This window comes from Mastacembelus armatus, chromosome 5 (assembly GCF_900324485.2).
Source record: "Mastacembelus armatus chromosome 5, fMasArm1.2, whole genome shotgun sequence".
Lineage (NCBI taxonomy): Eukaryota > Metazoa > Chordata > Actinopteri > Synbranchiformes > Mastacembelidae > Mastacembelus > Mastacembelus armatus.
The window spans coordinates 4,422,303-4,441,372 of NC_046637.1; the positions used below are offsets into that span (position 1 = coordinate 4,422,303).

The window sequence follows — 19,070 nt, forward strand, 5'->3', positions numbered from 1 at the left end:
AAAACAGCACATGGAGAAAAGAAGAAAGGAGAAAGAAGAAAAGTAGAAGTAAACTGAGAAAAGGACTGATAGATGGATTGATTGCAGAATTGTGGGATGAGAGGTGTCTTACCACAGCCTGGGAGAAAACATGGTGCCTGAGGAGTTCCTGAAGTTTATGTTTGGCCTTGAAAAGAGCAGAATATTATTTTAAAAAATCTGATGATCTTCAGGTAACATAATGAGGGCTACTATTGCCACCACATTACGTACAATTACAAACACTTTTATTCCTCAAATGACACTAAACATTTGTGGCAGTTTTTAGAGATTTACAGCTCTAATAAGAACCAAGAGGTTTGGGGGTGAGGCTAATAAACAAACTAAGATTCAATTTGACACAGTGTAGGTTTTGGTCGTGTTTTAGCAGCTTCATCTTTTAAACTTATCTCTGTTTTCTGCATTAATCCCAAATACAGTGAATAACTGAGCACTTCAGCAGAAATGACACCTGGCTGCCCTCACTGCGTTCTTACATCATTCAGCATGTACAGGATGCTGCCGTCTCTGGCTCGGTCCACAGCCTGGTTGGTGGGGATAAACACAGTTAGGGGTCCAGGGCCCCGGAGAGGAGGGGGTGACCCACAGTTCTACAAACACACATAAACATACATCTGAGTAAAGCATCGATTACTGTTTACACATATGTGATTTAATGTAACAGTAAAGTAAACAAAGGCAGCTTGTATTTTTGAGACAACAACCTCTGATTTGGCAGAAACTATGAATGAACATTATTAGCAGAAGCTAGGTAGATAATTACTCTAATCCCACTGCGGCTCCATAAGTTACCTGAAACCTAAGTGTCTCCAGGTGACTTGTTTAAAGAAGCCCAGGTGGCTGACTAATGTACATTACAGTCTTAAGCATTTTAGATGTTTAGATTTTTATCCATAACACAGTAACCAGGGAGGAACTAGCCTAAAGTCTGAAACCCTAGTTCTATCAAAATGAAAAGATGCAGTGACCTTAAAAATAACACCTTGTTACTACTGCAGGTACTGAAGTCATCTAATTAGGCGGGTATATAAATCCTTCAAAGGACATGGTCTACAAAGGCACAGGCTTTGTGGCCACTGTAGACCACAGTAGACCACATAGGCTGAGCTAAGCGATGGACTGAAATGAGACGGCCTCGTCTACAGAGGACTTTCTGTTTATGCCACCAGATGTTCCCAGCCCTACTGTTAAGTTACAAAGTGGCACTCCTGTTGCCTAGCAACCCTTACAGCTGCAGTTGGGCCAGACTGGACAAGGGTACTGGGAAAATCCATTATCACTAATGATTGAGCCCGAAATGTTGAGTATATTCTTTGTTTTCTGAGGAAAATGAGATGCCTCAGTGGCACCTTGAGATTATTAAGAGCTCATGTTTTTAAATATTTGTATCATTATTTCATCGACTGGCCTTGTGTCTGGTATGTTCGCATTTCATCACAGATGCACAAAGAATGTTGGGATATGGTGGGCCACGATACAACAGATGAAGCCTTCGTTTCCCAGGCAAAAGGGCTGCATTTGAAGAAGCCTTTGAAATAGACCAGCATTGTTGTGACACCGACACAATCAGCCTTCAAAGGATGCTGCCCCTGAACTGGGACTGAGTCTGACACCCGAGCAGACAAACACACAGTTCAATCCAAATCCATTTCATGACTGTTCAGCTCTTGTGTTTATGGTTTAAAAAAAATGACCCTCCAAACTCCTCCAGTGCTGACGTTCTCTGTTACTGCAGCCTGATGCACACAGCTTCGTTATATTTAAAACTGACACACTCAGTATCAAAATACTCACATCAACCAGAGACAGGAAGCGGTTATATTTCCCATCCTTAGTCAGAATCTCTCCAATCGTCTTATCAGCAAACTGGAGAGAGTAAGAAGAAGAAAATCAAATGAGTGTCATTCACAGACTGCTGTAAAAAAAACAGTAAGTTTGGTTAAACAACAGGTAAAATTCAAGTAAAACTGTATACAGAGAACATTTGCTCAAAAATGCCCCCACACTATTTATTGAAGCATTTTTGTGAGAGATGTTTTTGTTTTTTAACCTATTGTGTTTATAGTTCACCTCAGTGTAGATATTGTATTTTGTGGTTTCATGGAGGGTTCTGTATTTGGTGACCTGACCCTTTAACTCACCCGCTCGTCACGAAGAGGCTTCTCAGAAAGCGTGTTTGTGATTGGCCGGTCGATGATGTGGATGATCCCATTGGCGGCTGGAAGGTCTTCCTGGAGGATGTTGTACAGTTTGCTGGGATTGTCCATCAGGATGAACCTCTACAACAACGAGAGACTGTGTGTTAAATAACCTGGTTATTGGGAATTTAAAACGGTACATGTGTGTAAATGAGAGGGACTCAAGTAGAACAAGCCTCATCTCTGGCAATTTTTAAGTCCAAGCTAAAAACCTTTCTTTTTAGTGTGGCATATAACATATGACAACTGACAGTGTTTTATCCAAAGTGATTTATCTGCACTCAGTTTCTTTTAATATTAATTTTTAACTTTTTATTATTATTTCTTGCTAATGTATTTTTAACTTGTCTTTTATTTCTGTAAAGCACTTTGAAATACTCTGTGTATGAATTGTGCTATATAAATAAACTTGCCTTGCCTAGAACGGTGAGGATACAGGGGAGTAGAGGTGAAGAAGGTGTGATGTGTGACAAAAGAGTGTCAGCAAGAATGAAAGGAAAGGTGGACAAGACAGTGGTGAGACCAGCAATGTTGTCTGGTTTAGAGACAGTGGCACTGAGACAAAGACAGGAGGCAGAGCTGGAGGTAGCAGAGCTGAAGATGTTGAGGTTCTCTGGGAGTGACGAGGATGGATAGGATCAGGAATGAGGACATCAGAGGGACAGCTCATGTTAGGTGTTTTGGAGAAAAAGCCAGGGAAGCCAGATTGAGATGGTTTGGACATGTTCAGAGGAGGGACAGTGAATACATTGGTAAAAGGATGCTGAGGTTAGAGCTGCCAGGAAGGAGGCCTAGAGGAAGACCAAAGAGGAGGTTCTTGGATGTAGTGAAGGAGGACATGGGGATAGTTGGTGTGGGTGAGGAGGATACAGAGGATAGGGTTAAATGGAGGCAGATGATTCGCTGTGGCGACCCCTGAAGGGAGCAGCCCTGTCGCCTTCAGAGTCAAGTTTAAAGTTCTCCTACAAAGGTTTCCAGGCCATTGTTCCTCCTATCTCTCTGATATTGTCTCCCACTATCCCTCTAATCTCCCCCTTCGATTAATGCTGCTTACAATTTATTTAGCTGCACTATTGTTGTGTTACTGTGACATTTTATAGTTCAATGAGTCATTTTACTATGATTAGTGTGTTGAGGCATTGCTGTGAAACACACTATAAATAATTGTTGATGCATCAAATGTGTAAACCAACAGCAAATTTGTAGTAAAATGACAGTAACTGTGGAGGACCCCTGCTCAATTGGTGTAACCTGGATAAATAACGTGCACGGAGACAGCAAAAGCCCAAATACATAAAGCAGTGGGGTCCTGTGATGGCACTACTACTGTATCAAACAATCTCTGCATCTTGCCCCATACAATCATCCCCACACCTGTGAGTGACTGTAATGGTTAATACACTTATATGTGCAAACTCTTTAGTCACAATAGTATTTTGAATACTAAAATAGAATTATTGTTGTTATCCATCAATTTTCAAATTTACTATTTTACAAGAAAAGAAAAACAGTTTTAACCCACACTATTTTTCTATTCAAATGGCCAATACAGTTATTCACTTGCAACAAGTTTTGGACAAGTTACTAAAATATTTTAATATTTTGTTTGTTTGACTGGTGCTCTGATAAACTTCTGAGAAAGAGAGAGAGGTCAGTAGATATATGGGTCATTCCAGAATTGGAGGACATTTTACATCGCACCCATCAAATTTTAAATAATCCACATTCAAAATACTAAAAAAATGTAGTTTCTGGGTAAATTTACTTGTCCTGAGATCAAATCTAAAAAATCTAAGATAAAAGAATGCTTGAAAATAGTTTTAAAAATAAATATGTTGGAGTACCCCCTAAAATGCAATTTTTCTCTTGTCCCACCCCCTTAATGACCAAATTTAATCTCAAATAAAACTGTTTAAATCAAATTTTAATTTCATTTTTTTGGTATTATTTGTTTCATGCCTGTCTCTTGTAACTGTGGAATCATTTGTTTTAATAAACATAATATTTCAAATATTAATAATTATTCATGGAACGTGTGTCCCACAACATGCACGCAACCCTGTTACCATAACCTTTTTAGCATGGTAGAAGAAGAAGAAAGCAGTGAATGACACAACATGCTGGACATGACATTATCAAACAGTTTTCCAAAAGAATGGATAGAGCAAAGGTATGTCCTCTCTTCTATTTTTCATATTTTCATAATATATTTCGCCTTGACTGAATGTCTCAGTCTACCTCATGCTACCCTGTTATGCATATTATCAGAATAAGAGGATTATTTTTGTATTTTTTCTTCACTTATTTACATAAGTAAATTTGTCCTCTTGGTCAGGAGTAACAGCTAGATAAACAGCTAGCTTCTACTCCTGAGAGAAAGCTAACATTAGTAAGGATTTGCAACCGTGTTACCTGCAACCCTGTTGCACCAAGTATTGTAAACACCAGATAAATCATTCAAAAAATTATAAAAAAAATTGTAAAATTGATTTGTAAGCTGAGCTAATCAAGCCTTTGATAGTTTATTATCTATTATTGATGAAAATGTAGCAGAAAATCTGAAAAGTGAAGGTTAATTTTTCAAGAAATTTGAAGCCCAAATGTCCTCCAATTCTGGAATGACCCATATATTATATTCCGTAAAATGTAAGTATAAAAAAAAAAATCACTTCACAGTGAGCCATAGACTAGCAGGAGTACATACATAGGACATGTGGCCTTTGCAGTAAGATAGGCCTGAAGCTCTTCTTTAACATGCAATAAGGTGTCTGCTATGATAACACACCAAGGAAACCGGGCAGGAAATGAGTGAACAAAGCTCCACCCACACTGATGTAACACAGTAGCAGGAAACAAGTCTTTATTCTCTGGTGCTGAAAGAGGATTTGTACGCAGAGACGATCAGATCCACCTTCAAACCAAAACCACCACATTCACTGAAAGAACAGCTGCTGAAGGGAACAGTGGGAACACTGGGATTACTGGAGTACTTGAAGTTCAACCTGCTGCAGACTCTGCATAACGAACTGGAAGAGCCACAACTTAAAGTGAAAGTAACTTCTAAGACACAGTCAAGATTAACTGACTTCTTTGTCTGTTTGCTGTGTTTTCAGCTTCACTCAGAGACAAAATGTCTTCCCGATCAAAGGAGGATCTCTCCTGTCCAGTCTGCCACGACATCTTCAAAGATCCTGTTCTTTTGTCATGCAGCCACAGCTTCTGTAAAAACTGTGTGCAGAGATGGTGGAGACATAAACAAACACGGGAGTGTCCAGTATGTAAGTTTGTGACTGGCAGGGAAAACCCTCCTTGTAACCTGGCTTTAAAGAACCTGTGTGAGGTCTTTTTACTGGAGAGAGACCAGCCAGCTTCATCAGGGTCTGAAGATCTCTGCAGTCTGCACTCTGAGAAACTCAGACTCTTCTGTCTGGACCATCAGCAGCCAGTGTGTGTTGTCTGTAGAGATTCAAAAACTCACAACAACCACAGATTCAGACCCATCGATGAAGCTGCACAGGATCACAGAGAGGAGATCCTGAAGTCTCTGAAGCACTTACAGGAGAAACTGAAGCTCTTTGAACAAGCTAAAGGAAACTGTGATCAAACAGCAGGACACATTACGGTCCAGGCTCGAGACACAGAGAAACAGATTAAGGAGCAGTTTAAGGAGCTTCACCAGTTTCTACAAGAGGAAGAGGAGGCCAGGATCACTGCTCTGAGGGAGGAAGAGGAACAGAAGAGTCAGATGATGAAGGACAAGATTGAGGCTCTGAGCACAGAGATAACAGCTCTTTCAGACACAGTCAGAGCCACAGAGGAGGAGCTGAGAGCTGAAGACGTCTCATTCCTGCAGAACTACAAGGCTGCAGTAAAAAGAGTCCAGCAGCGCCTCCTGCTGGATGATCCACAGCTGGTCTCAGGAGCTCTGATAGATGTGGCCAAACACCTGGGCAACCTGACCTTCAACATCTGGAACAAGATGAAGGAGGTGGTCTCCTACACTCCTGTGATTCTGGATCCAAACACTGCCGACCCAGAGCTTCTGGTGTCCAGTGATCTGACCAGTGTGAGATCTGGAGAAATCCAGCAGCTTCCAAAAAACACAGAGAGGACCAAATTCTCTTGCTCTATTCTCGGCTCTGAAGGTTTTAACACAGGGTCTCACAGTTGGGACATCGAGATTGGTAACAACAAGGACTGGGAACTGGGCGTGTTGGGAGAGTACATCCAGATAAACGGACACCTACAGTCCGGAGTGTGGAGAATTTGGTTCTCCAACAGTAAATATACAGTGTTTTCCACATCAGGCTCAGAGGAAGATCTCCCACTGAAGAAGAGACTCCAGAGGATCAGAGTTCATCTGGACTTTGACAAAGGAAACCTGTCGTTCACTGATCTTGATACCAACAAAAACATACACACCTTCACACACACCTTCACTGACACCCTGTTTCCGTACATTTACACTGAGAATCATCTCCCACTGAGGATTTTACCAGGGAAGGTCTCTGTGACAGTGGAAAACAGCTGTTAGACAATATCTACCAAAGGACTTGCTGTTCGTCGTGAGTACTATCCTGCCAATGTTACATCTAGCAGGTGTGCTGTTCACTTTAGAACATCTGGAGCAACATGCCAAACAGGAGAGTTGAGCCAGGATAAAACGCAGTGAGAGCTCAGTGCAGTATCAGCTCAGGAGAAAAGGCTGTTTTGGTTGGATTTAACTGGCAGTTTTACTTTTTAATTTGTTTTAACACATGTTAACCATATGAACGCAATATGAAAACTGAGGAAATGAAAATGAACAAAAACTACAACGTAACTAAAAATCCGTAACTTGTGGTTTCTCTCACATTTTGGATTATTCTGATTGAAAGTAAAAAAGAACAGTTTACGTTGACTGTATGTTTTATAGTTATCACTAAACATCAGTTTGATCCTTTTTACTATTGTGGCATTCTGACAGCTAGATATTTATAGTATTATTTTAATTTCCTAAGATGTTAGCCTAAGACATTATGTTTCAGTTTAACATTCAGTTTAAACAGATGTCACAGGGACCGTGGAGTTAAGAGAACCCTTGTTACCTTGTTGTCTTTGCCCCTTAGTTTGGCTCCCCCATACAGGTTGAAGTCTCGTCCCTCAAGGTCCTTGTAGAGGTGCTGACCCAGGATCAGGTGGTTTTTACACATCAGCTCCTCACTGACACCCTACAGAAACAGTGTTTATGTTTATTAATAATCCTGAATTTATTTACTGATGATTTTCTTCCTACTAGTTGTAGAAAGGTGACAATGACAGACTGTGTGAGGAAAGGAAGCTGCCCAGAGTGAAAAACAGGATGCCAACAAATGTCCAACTGATGCAACAATCTGTGTTTCACTAACAACAGTGAAAGAACAGACTTGTCTCCTTCACATTTACATTGTGGTGGCAGGTGTAATCACTGGATTTGGTCTGAGTGCGTGGAGGGGCATACAAAGCATGGGTGTATTTTGAGAGATGCCACTCAAAACTGCCACCCAGTTTTTAAGTCCCTCTAGACCCAACCTATACGCTTTTTCCATAGATCACAATAAAATACACTGTACAAGTGTTGAACTGAACACCAGGTCAATTATTGATCTTTTAATGATTACATTTTAATTCATGGAAGTGTAAAAGCAAAAACTTTTGGGGGAAACACCGATACTTATATGCATTGAGACATAAAAACATGGAAGGAAAAAAAAAATTTAATATAATTGGTGCATGTGCCAGGCAGCCAACTTTCAGTGAGAAGAATGGGTGTCATCCAGGGTGCAGCACTCATAAATACAACCATAGTACAAAGCACCAGACTTTACTTCCATAGGTTGGGGATCACATTCTGAGTCTCATCTATAGACCCAAACATACCCTGTCTCATGATTTAAGTCCCTGCAAACAAACACCGTAACAAGACTGAACCTTTAGGCAGAAAACTAAACAAACATGTCAGTAAACACTTTACTTATATGTCAGTTGGCCTTTTCCATCTTGAAAAATGCACAATGTGCATCCAAACATGAGTTTTTGATGCACCTGTCACTCAGACTTTACGGTGTGCAGTTGACTTTAGTAAAATGATGACTAGGAGTTGCACGTAATAGTTTAGTAGTAAAATTGTACACTGGTTTGTTCTGACCATTAGTTGCTGTGATTGAAAGCGAGAGATGTGACCTACAGTGAGAGGAGTTTTCAGCAGTGGAATGAAAGCAGTGAAGGGTCCATTGTGATTCAGCAGCAGTGAGCAGCCTTTCTCTGAAACACACACACACACACACACACACACACACACACACACACACACACACACACACACACACACACACACACACACACACACCAAGGTCAAAGATCACAGCCAACACAGCCAGGCTTAACAAATCCACAATGATAGCAAATAGTGGTGAACATCAGTCGGTGACAGAGCCACTTCACAATAAAGCACATTTTACTTTGCTGAAATATAAACACTGTAGATTTGAATGAAAACATAACTAGAGAAATGAATAAACAAATAGATGATTTAGATACTAACAGAAAATGTCTCTGCAAGTTGAAACGGACTAATATCAGTGCCTGCAAAAAGTCTATGTAAAGCATCTATGATATTTAGAAAGCAAAGCAGCTACTATGGTCCTGTAAAGTACAGTTCTCATTGTGCTGGAACTGAAATGAATTAAACATATGAAACAGTAAATTCTAACAGATATTGTTTTTGTACAGTGAATTTGAACTTCTTTTACCAAACAGGGCGACAGCTCCGGTCAGATTTTCTCTCTGGCTTCCACTTCTGTCCAGCTCTATAAGCCTTTCCATCAGGTTACCATAGCAACGCCGACCATCGCCGATCTGACCCGCCTCACACACGCACCTGAGGCAGGTGGGGAGAGGTGATCAGAAATAAAAATAAAGACTGATTTATATGAAGCCTAAAGAGCTAAACTTCAGGATAACTTATAACTAGAAATGGGTATCGTTAAGAATTCAACAGTGCTACTACACTACCAATACTGCTTATTGATCCAGTGCATTAATTGCTATTGGTTCTTCTTTTGTTTTTTAAGAGAAAATTCAAGCAACAATTCATTGCTACATGGATGATTATTTTTATGTGGTCAAATGGAAAAAAAATGATTCATGTCCAATGATGGAAGAAAAGAGTGAAAAAGGACGTCTTATTCCCAGAAGGCGTCACATTTCTTAGCCAAGTTTCTGGAGAAGAATCAACATGCCTCTAGAGAAATTAATCACACATTACAACATTTAGTTTTCTCCTCCGCTGCCACTAAGAGCTGGGTCTGTGTATTGCTCAAAGGGAGATTTCTTCTTGGGAATCATAGAAATGCATCAGAGTAATTTTTTAATAAGAAACTGAGCTGTCAGGATTAAATGTGCAAAACAACTTTGAAGTAGCAACAATAAATAGAAATTTTCTTCAGTGCCAACTGTTAAAGTCAGGAATTATTGATACTGTGGTCTTTAATACTTCAGTAGTCTCTTGTAGTAATGGGCTTCAGTGCCCATCCCTACTTATAAATGTTTACATGGTTTTAACTATTAAACTCCCATAGCCTCCTGAGACCCAGTCCACTGACTTGTGTCCCTTGTAGTGGACAGTTTGTTCACACAAAAACGGTCCTATGGTCCACTACAGTGGACATGCTATAAAATTAAAAATAAAAATAAATTTTAAAAAGTCTAAATTGCAACATGTTTTTTTTAAACCAAAAATAGGTAGGAAATTACAAAAAAGAAGAAATTGGAAGACACTTATTTTCCTCGGTTCTCAGGAGGATAGAAGGCCCTTTCTAGTGGACGTCTTGTGTCTAGACCTGGATCTAGCTAAAAGCAAACAACAGACAAACTACTTGTGTGTCCAACCTGGGCTGTCCATCCAGTTCTGTCTGACAGACAGCTGAGGGGTCACAGGTGTCCGCTGAGCAGGCGGAGACTAGCTGACAACCAAACTCGGGGCTGCCACCTATAGGGGACATGCCGAACATACACTCGCAGCTGGACTGAGAGACAGACAGAGAGTGGTTAAACACAGTTTTAGGCTTTAGTTCCAGTTTTCAATGGGGTTCTGATGGTGACCCTGGCCTGCTCACCTTATTGGGGCCTTTAAACACACAGATGGTGGTATTGCTGGGACACCCTCCATTGTACACAGAACAAGGGTTTCTAGGCACACAGATCCTGCCGTCACCCTCGTAGTCGGGTTTACAGATGCAGCTGACCTTTGAACCCTGTGAGGAGCACTGGGCATTGATGTCGCAGTCCCTCTGTGAGCAAACACCTGGACAGGAACACAAAGACCTGATTCCAGATGAGACTCAAAGGATGTCATCCTCAAAACTAATTAAAACTACATTCAGCAAAATACAGACATTGATCGGCATTCATACACTATAATAAATACAAGACTTGTACTAGTCCTGCTTAGGACTGTTCTAGTTCTAACAATGGTTCTCAGTCCAGGTCTAGTTGTAGACAAGGTTCTAGTAAGACCACAATAAGAAACAAATACTGGTCTGTATGTGGCTCTAGTCTAATCTCTTATTAGGCCTGTTTTTAGTTCTCATCCTACACAGAAAGAGACTCTCCTCTTGTTCTAGATACACAGTCAGAAAAATCTGTGCAACAGTTGAACCACACAATTTCCTCAGAAGCAGCTTGGTTCCAATATTTTCCTTCCAGTTTGGCTTGATCATAAGCTTCTCTACAAATGTCCTGGTCTGTCCACTGACCCCCTATCGCTTTTTACTGGTCTGTGAGAAGCCGACACAGAACTATGACAACAGGTGATACATGTAGAGGGGCGAGACATTTTAAGTAAACCTGAATTCTGTTCTGATCGTTCTGACAGATCCCATATGAATCAGATTTGGGACCACATATGGAATCTGATTGATCTGACCAGAAAAAAATCAGATTGAGTTTGTTAACACTTCATGAAAAGATCAGGTCTGGGGAACTTCAGTAATGTGGATACAGCCTGAAATGAAGAAATCAAGTTTGTGTTTACTTGCGCATTTGCCCTGTGACGTCTTCCTGTATCCGGGCAAACATTCACAGGTGGCGGCGTCTCCCTGTCCTTTACAGTACGAGTAGGGGTTGCAGTTACTGCATGTGGTACTCACTGCCAACAACACAGACACAACAGCAGCTCACTGGAGGAAACCATTCAAAACCCTACAAGTCAAACATTTACTGCAGCAACAAACACAAATAAATGTCTACTCATTTTTCCACCAGATGGTTCCTGATTCAAATGATCAAATCTTTTTTAGCCACTTTTGAATGATTCATAAAACTTGCTCCTTGTTTTAAAAGAAAACAGCTTATGTAGAATGTTTCCTCTTTTCATCCATATTTTCCAACATCATGTCTCACCCTATCAGTTTTTTCCCTCACTAAACTCCAGCTGCCTCAACCCAGATTAGGGGAGATGATAAATACATTGATACTTTTATCTATGTTGTTACTGCGAGCAACAGAACAATGAACCTCGTTAACAGAAATAAACATTTTATTCACTGGTTTTCCTCTCAGAGGTCATACAGACTGCTCTAACTCAAGGTCTAGACCATATACAGCCCCAATGGATCTGCAGAAACTACTCAGGGCTGAAAAATACTACAGTCCCCTCTTCATGGTTCCAGGAATAGAACCATATAAATCATGTTTATATTCATGTCACTTACAATACAGTAAGTGCCAACACTGAAAATCAATCAAAGATGATGCAATGAAGACGAGGTGTTTTTAGGCAAGATACAAATCCAACACAAAATATATGAAGAAAGATGGAGTGTGTCACGGTTTTACCTTGATCACAGCGCTTCCCAGTGTACGGTGGCTGACACCAACACTGTCCATCACCCTCTGGACCTTTATTACACACTCCGTGCACACAGTCACACACTGCACAGACACATAAACACAGGACACAATATATCCTGGGACATTCCTGCAACTCTTAAACATTGTTTTTCTAAATTCTGTGGTTTATTTTTTTTAATTTGGCTTTAGATACATACATGACTGCCCTTTTTTAGAAGTTAGTCAGAAAGTGAAAACACTTACCTTCATCACACTTTTCTCCAAAAGCATTTGGATTCTTACACTCCTGACAGGCAAAGCCAGAGAAGCCTTCCTGAAGAGAGAGAGAGAGACTTTTTAAAGATTTCCAAGCTTTTATTGTGTAATATGGTCAAAACACTAACAGTCTAAATGAGACCACATGCACAGACAACACAGGTTTTCCAAGTGCTTCCCAAACAGCACAGACAGGTGGGACACTGACATCACAGACACAGGTCCCATTGCCAAGATCCCCATCCATGCAGACGCCATGGAAGTTACAGGTCTTCCCTGACCAGCTGGGACAGGCTGCAGAGGAGCATAAGACATGTGAGGAGAAGTGATTATTTATTGCTTTTTGCTTCTAGGACTCTACAAAATTAGAATTTAAAAAATAAACTTTATTGGACGAGTATTTATTTATCACCGGCTGAAATGAATGAAAACAAAAAGTAATGAAAACCAGACTACTACAATACAATGAACACTTCACTTCAACTATTATAAATCATTATATAACATAATAACAGTAGCGCTAGGTCGTGACTGTCGACATCACAGCACTGTGGCAGTTATTTCTCTTAATTGGAAACACCTGCACACTAATTAGCTCAACAACTGCAAATTACGCAGCTAAAGTTATCGACCCCGTTAAAGTTACACTGCGCTAACACAAACAGGTTTTCACTTACCTCTTGTGGCTCCCGCAGCAAAACAACAAACAAAAATAAACAACACAATCAAATGTTTTAACTAACTTCTTTTTTTCTTAAGCCACCGGGACCGCGGGGTCACATGACTAGCGTCAAGAAACGACGATCAATGAAACAACCAATCAGAAATGCAGACAGTCCCGCCTTCTTGTGTCGAGTGCAGAGCAGCCTGAGGATTATTTTTAGGTGGCCCTTCAGTAAAAAGCATCATTTATGATCCACGACTGGACAGATTTTAGTTACCAACAAATTATTTAACGAACATTAGGCTTTTTTTTAAATTTCCTATTTATCACCTAATCACATCCAAACTTAACACAAAAGCAGTTTTATAGTAAATATCAGGGGGCCCTCTTCCAAAAACCTTTTTTTTGTGTCAGTCTGAATTAAGTTGCGAGTATCAAATCAATACTTAAGACTTGGTATTGGTTGTTTCAGTGGCGGAGGAATCGATATGTCCACGTCTGCAGGATAGTTGAATTTTGTTGTGAGCCTATTCAGAACATTAAAAAGATTTTAAACCTGAAATGTAAAGAGGTTCTGTCTGATTTGTGCAGTAGTACTGTAGCTGCTTGCACAACACACCTCAGCTTCACTACACTCTTATAGTATATTCAATAATATACTAGAGTTTGACCCCCCTCCCCTCCCAAATTTGGCTACACTGGAAATGTAAGTGGTCAGTATGAATAAGCTGAATGAATGAATAACAAACTAAACCACTTTCATAGATCATCCTGGGCATGTGACTATTGTTGTAGGACATAGCTGCAATATTGTGAGGCGGTAGGTAGAGTGTGGGTGTACTCTGATTATGTGTGAGTATGTGTGTGTGTCTTACAGAGACACAGCGGTCCCCAGTGCTGTGGGCAGCACTGTGGCTGCAAGACCCTCCTCACACAGATGTGCCGGCATCCCTCCAGCTGCAGCTCCCTGCTGCCGATCTGCACCACATAACTGCACCACACAAAACGTACGAGGTGAAAAAGCTGCTTAAGTCACAGATTACTACTACTATTACTACTACTACTATTATTACTACACAGCAATATAAACATTTCCCCTTACAAGTAAAGGCCCTGCATGTTAAAGGATATGAATACAGATGAATACAGCAGTAAAATATGCTTCAAACATCAAAGTGAAAGGACTAATCTTGTCTCTATGAAACACTTATGTGCTGTAAGACATTAGATTGTTAATAGCAATGCATTAGTGTGTAACTAGGATTTCACTGTAGTAGCTGCTTGAAGAGGAGCTTGTTTCACACAGTTATGTCAAAACATTAGTTCAATTTGTTTGTACCATCAAGAAGAGATGAGACCTTTTATACAGTTATCTAGAAAAATCCAGTGGTTCCCAACCTAAGGGTCAGGCCTGTCCAAATGGGTCACAAAATAAATCTGAGAGATTTTTTTGTGATAAATATCAAACCATGTGGTTCTTTGATGAAACCACTACAAACCACAGACTCTATAACTCGAGGGACGATGCATCACTCCCTCCGGTCTTTATGCAAAAGTAAAGCCAAAATATCATGAATACATGGCTGCCCTCTTGCACCTGTGATATATTTTGCAACCAGACTTTATGCAGGACGGACCAGGGTTGGAGTAACAATGAGGCCGAAAACAAACTTATCAGGAAAATCTCCGTACAAATCAGTGTGATAATGTCTCAGTAAAATGACATGAATCAAATTTGGAAAAAATCATTTGATTTGTTCTTTGAAGTTTTAGTTTAGCCCATGTGGCATCTGCTAACGTGAAGGGGGCGGAGTTTATGACCTGCAACTGCAACCAGCCACCAGGGGGCGATCAACTTATGATGATTTCAGTTCTGTGATCACAGTCCATCTTTATGTACAAGTATAAAATACTTTAAGATGGATATACTCGAGGTAATATGTCAAACCTGTAACTCAAGCTTTGTTTTTATTTAACTGTAAATTGAGAAGAACCAAACAAAAACAGAGAAGGGAACGAGAAAGAAGACATGACACAACTGCACCAGGATGTACCTGCAGTTGGTGGTGCCCACGCTGCTGAAGGCCTGGGGGCAGATCCCAGTGGCCATGGCGGCACAGGAAGTGCAGGAGGTGTACACTTCCAGCCTCTCTGAGATATCACATCGACCCGGAGGAGAAGTCTGAGGAAGTGGAAGAAATCTGTCTGATACCAATTTCTTTAAATGGATCTCATCATTTTTTGTTATATTTACAGAATCTGGAAGAAATTTACAGAAAAATCTGAGACCAACAGCAGTAGCAAGTCACTTTACCTGAATGCTGCTTGATGAAGTGGCATAAAATTTGGTACATGCATTCACTTTGGCAATCATCAAACTTCATTTTGCAAAATACTCGCAAAACTACATTCCCACCAGCCTCAGCTGTACTCTGTGTTTAGTGCTATGTACTGTAGAAGATGCCAGCACATTAAATTAAGATTGTGGACATGAAGGACATTGTACCTGCTTGACATCAACATGTCAGCACTCTAATAATGAGCATGCTGGTATGAACACTTTGCTTAAGGCCCTCTGAGCCTATACAGCCGCTAACGTGGCTGCAGACTCCGAGCTATTCTAAGGGTCAAAGTCAGGATATCTGGTCTAGATCTCATGTTAGTCTCCAAACTTTCTGGAAGTAAATTGATGTTGCACTGTAGTACAGTTGAATCTTCCAGTGGGTATTTGTCAGGCCTCTTAAATTTACAATTTTAGCAGCAGGTACAGGTCAGCCCTTTTAATCTACAAGTTTTGATTCATTCAAGTCTGACAAAGAAAAATATCCTGGGAGACCAGGCTCCAGAAGGAAAACAACAAATAGTGAAATTACATTTATCAAAGAGCAAAACTATCCATTTAAAATGTTAAATCTAAAGAGAAGAAAGACACGACTCATTATCTCCGTGTTAAGCAGTTGGTGTGTTACCTGTTGTTGCAGTGAAGTTTGCAGACAGAGCAGCAGCAGCAGCAGCAGCAGCATGGTTCAAAGTGTCACATCCAGGGGGAAAGTAAATCCAAGCCAGCGTCCTCCTCACTTAGTAGAATCAAATCAGTAGAAAAATTACAGATTGCACCCAGAGAGTTAGACCCTAAGTTTTCTAGTCTCACATCCAGTCTTATGTGCCTGTTAAAAACAATAGGCACGGAATCAGGCAGAAATAAATGTGAAAACCAGAAAGCAACCTGCCTTTAGAAAGAAAGACTAAGATAACAATTTAAAATACAACAAAATGAAAAACACAGGGTGGTACCAGCCAGCGCTGGAATTATCAGCAGTGCTCTTCTCCCATTTTCAGCATGAAGCAACAGTCCCTGTTATGTGGGAACTAACAAACATATTAGAACAAACAAATTAAGTCTCAGCTCGGTGTCCAGCAAGGCAGACAGCCGCTAGAGAGGCTGCAGCGACTCACGTCTTTTCCTCTTTAATGTAGGAAGCGAAGGAAAAACGAACAACAGAAACTGGCACCTCCTAGGACCTCCCAGCAGAGGTCATCTCCTCCTACTACTCCCAAACAGCAGCACCACTTCTAATGGCAGATTATTACTAGTGAAGTAGCAGCAGTAACACTTCAGTTTTAGTCATAGTAGGAAAAATAACAGCAGCTCACAAGATAATTAACAAGGAAAGAGGAAGGAAACTGCAGTTACAGAAAATTACAGATTTTTCTGACTTGTGATAAAACATTTGCTTTTGCTCGTGAAATCATGGAACATTTCATTTGTTTTGGACTTTAGAAAACTATGAAACACTAGGAAAGGAACTCTGAACTTCTCATAATTATCAGACCTGTGATATGTAATGAGAAGATGTTTGGTCACAATAAGTTGAAAGGTACTGTGGTTTGGAAAGCTGTATTTGTGCTCCTGTTGAATTGTAATGTGTCATACCCACAGGTGTTTCTATTATTTTGTCCACCCCAGTTATATCAGCGAGACTAGGTTCAGTAACAGAAACACCTTTTTGTGTAATTCACTCAGTGGTCACTTTATTAGGGACACCTGTACAAACAAATTCAACCCGCCTCTATGATGTAAATAACTGAGAAGGAGTGAAGGCATAATGTTGTCTAGTACAACAGTATGACATCAGTAATAATTACATTCATTTAGACATTTCTTTCAAGGTCAACAGAAAGTGAACATTATAAACCATATGAAGGAAGAACATAAGGCAATGAAGTGACAAAAACAGACAAAGGAGATCTATATGGTTTATCACAGGGCAGCTGTATTAAATCAGTTCCTTTAATCACTGTTTATCTCATAAAGATTCAGGGTGGGAATATAGAGCATGATACTACTGCTGCTTTAGCTTTCCTAGCATTTCAGCTAATATCAAACATACTAAACTGAAAATGTATTTAACAGTAACAAAATATATATATAGATATATTGTTTTACTCACCAGGAGAGAAACTGTTCTTGGCGGTCAGCTGCCAAAGGAACAGTTATAGATAACACACCGACCTCTAGCCTTTAGCACTCTGCTTTATCACAAAATATTTAGCAAACGACAACATAAATATTAAGGTAAGTATTTTTCTAAGTTATAAACTGTTCACCGTGTTTCTTTGGTTCATTCTACAAGTATTTTATTTGATTTATTTTAGGCTGCAACTAACAACCTGCCAATTATTTCTCCATTAATCAGTGATTCCTTTGGTCTATAAAATGTAAAAGTGAATTTTATACTTTCCTAAAGCTGATGTCTCAGTTTTTTACTGATTTACTCTCACATTAATAAAAGGAAACACTAAGTCCTAAAATTAAGAATTTGGAACTTGAGTGTTCGGTATTTTTGCATGAAAATCACTTCCATCAATTGTCCGTTAACTGACTAATCGATTCATTCTTACATAGTTGATTTAAGAGAGAAAATGCACATTAACAGACCGTTGTAAATGCACCAGGGAGTAAGACCAGGGTTACAGCATACTGAAGATTGTGAATGATCCAAGAAAATTAAAAAGAAAATCAATATTAACATTACTACAAATCATCATATAATAAACTATTAAATTACAACTAATCAGCTTCAGCCCTGGATTCATCACAAAGTTCCTAATTTATTATAAACCTGGATTAAAGTAATGATTGTTGGATTATTCCTTATCATATAATTTTACTATAAATTACACATTTTCTGTTTGTATTATGGTTTTTGTCCCTCAGAGCCAGATCACCTCAGATCTCTCACTGGGAATTCTTGTGTGTTTTTATTAGTGTTTGCTGTCTTTGTAGACAGAAAAGAAAATTTGTTAATTAAGACTACTAGTACTACTAAATAATTGCAAAGCAGGTTAAAGCATTAGAGTAATCTGGAATCTAACTACGGTGTGTCTCTGGGAAAAAAGAAAGAGAAATCTTTTCCTAACAGGAAGTTTAGGGCGGATTTCCCCTCCTGGTTGTCCCAGTGGATCGGAGCAATTTGGACAGATTTCCTTGTCAGCTGACACAACGCCTTGCCTGCTTCTCAGAATAAAAACGAACAAATGTGAAAGCTGAGTTTCTTTCCTGTTTTAATGTAGTTTGACTTGATTAACAGGCGACAAACGGCGAGGTGAGACTGACCAGACAGCGCAGACAGAACAATAGCAGGAAGCCAGCAGACACAGGGAATGATAGCAAACGCCTGCAAAAGTTTACTGCCTTGCTCATGAGCTCCTCAGTAGCAGATTCCACACATAACTTTTGAAACGTTACGTTACACCTTCACAAATATCTGTTTTAACCTGGAAAAACTTAAAGGCGATGCAAATCAGCTGACTTTTCACAATGGCAGAAATGTTGCTGCCATGGAAAAAGCATCGATACACACTTTAGAACTGCTGAAATACACAACAGTGCAATTAGATCAAACTTAGGCAGCATTGTTATAGATGTTACCCTACTCCAGACTGGAGATCTTAACTTACTTCAGGTAGAAGTCTGGGTGAATGAGTGATCTAAGGTTTTGGCAGTTGTAGCACCATTACTGATTTCTGAAGGTGCTACAAAG

The 19,070-nt window shown here is 39.9% G+C and overlaps 2 protein-coding genes across 8 annotated transcripts in view; one reads left to right on the plus strand and one right to left on the minus strand.

Moving 5' to 3' along the window:
• Nucleotides 1-16,550, minus strand: part of stab1 (stabilin 1) — a 64,538-nt gene extending 47,988 nt beyond the window's left edge. Inside the window, exons 1-17 of one of the 6 annotated variants that reach the window (XM_026306551.2) lie at nt 16,321-16,543; nt 15,996-16,096; nt 15,081-15,208; nt 13,902-14,017; nt 12,571-12,656; nt 12,351-12,420; nt 12,093-12,188; nt 11,290-11,403; nt 10,373-10,560; nt 10,146-10,282; nt 9,008-9,135; nt 8,443-8,519; nt 7,325-7,447; nt 2,181-2,318; nt 1,834-1,905; nt 516-629; nt 113-166 (exon numbers count right to left, since the gene is read on the minus strand). In XM_026306551.2, coding sequence (XP_026162336.1) covers nt 113-166; nt 516-629; nt 1,834-1,905; nt 2,181-2,318; nt 7,325-7,447; nt 8,443-8,519; nt 9,008-9,135; nt 10,146-10,282; nt 10,373-10,560; nt 11,290-11,403; nt 12,093-12,188; nt 12,351-12,420; nt 12,571-12,656; nt 13,902-14,017; nt 15,081-15,208; nt 15,996-16,049 — 1,695 coding nt within the window. In that variant the 5' untranslated portion in view covers nt 16,050-16,096; nt 16,321-16,543. Of the gene's footprint in view, nt 1-112; nt 167-515; nt 630-1,833; nt 1,906-2,180; nt 2,319-7,324; nt 7,448-8,442; nt 8,520-9,007; nt 9,136-10,145; nt 10,283-10,372; nt 10,561-11,289; nt 11,404-12,092; nt 12,189-12,350; nt 12,421-12,570; nt 12,657-13,901; nt 14,018-15,080; nt 15,209-15,995 lie in introns of all 6 variants that reach the window. The other 5 variants (XM_026306550.2, XM_026306548.2, XM_026306549.2 and 2 more) reach the window with 5 other exon arrangements.
• On the plus strand, nt 5,067-8,584 carry LOC113130177 (zinc-binding protein A33-like). Of its 2 annotated transcripts, none has more exons than XM_026306552.2 (3): nt 5,067-6,802; nt 7,346-7,414; nt 7,516-8,584. In XM_026306552.2, the coding sequence occupies exon 1, from the start codon at nt 5,368-5,370 to the stop codon at nt 6,769-6,771; it is 1,404 nt and encodes a 467-aa protein (XP_026162337.1). In that variant the 5' UTR covers nt 5,067-5,367; the 3' UTR covers nt 6,772-6,802; nt 7,346-7,414; nt 7,516-8,584. The 2 variants fall into 2 exon arrangements, with proteins under 2 accessions (XP_026162337.1, XP_026162338.1); XM_026306553.1 differs by having other exon boundaries at nt 8,410-8,584.
• Nucleotides 16,551-19,070: the final 2,520 nt, after the last annotated feature.

Excerpts from the sequence above, each read along its gene's own strand:
- LOC113130177 (XM_026306552.2), top strand. The coding sequence starts at position 5,368 with ATGTCTTCCCGATCAAAGGAGGATCTCTCCTGTCCAGTCTGCCACGAC.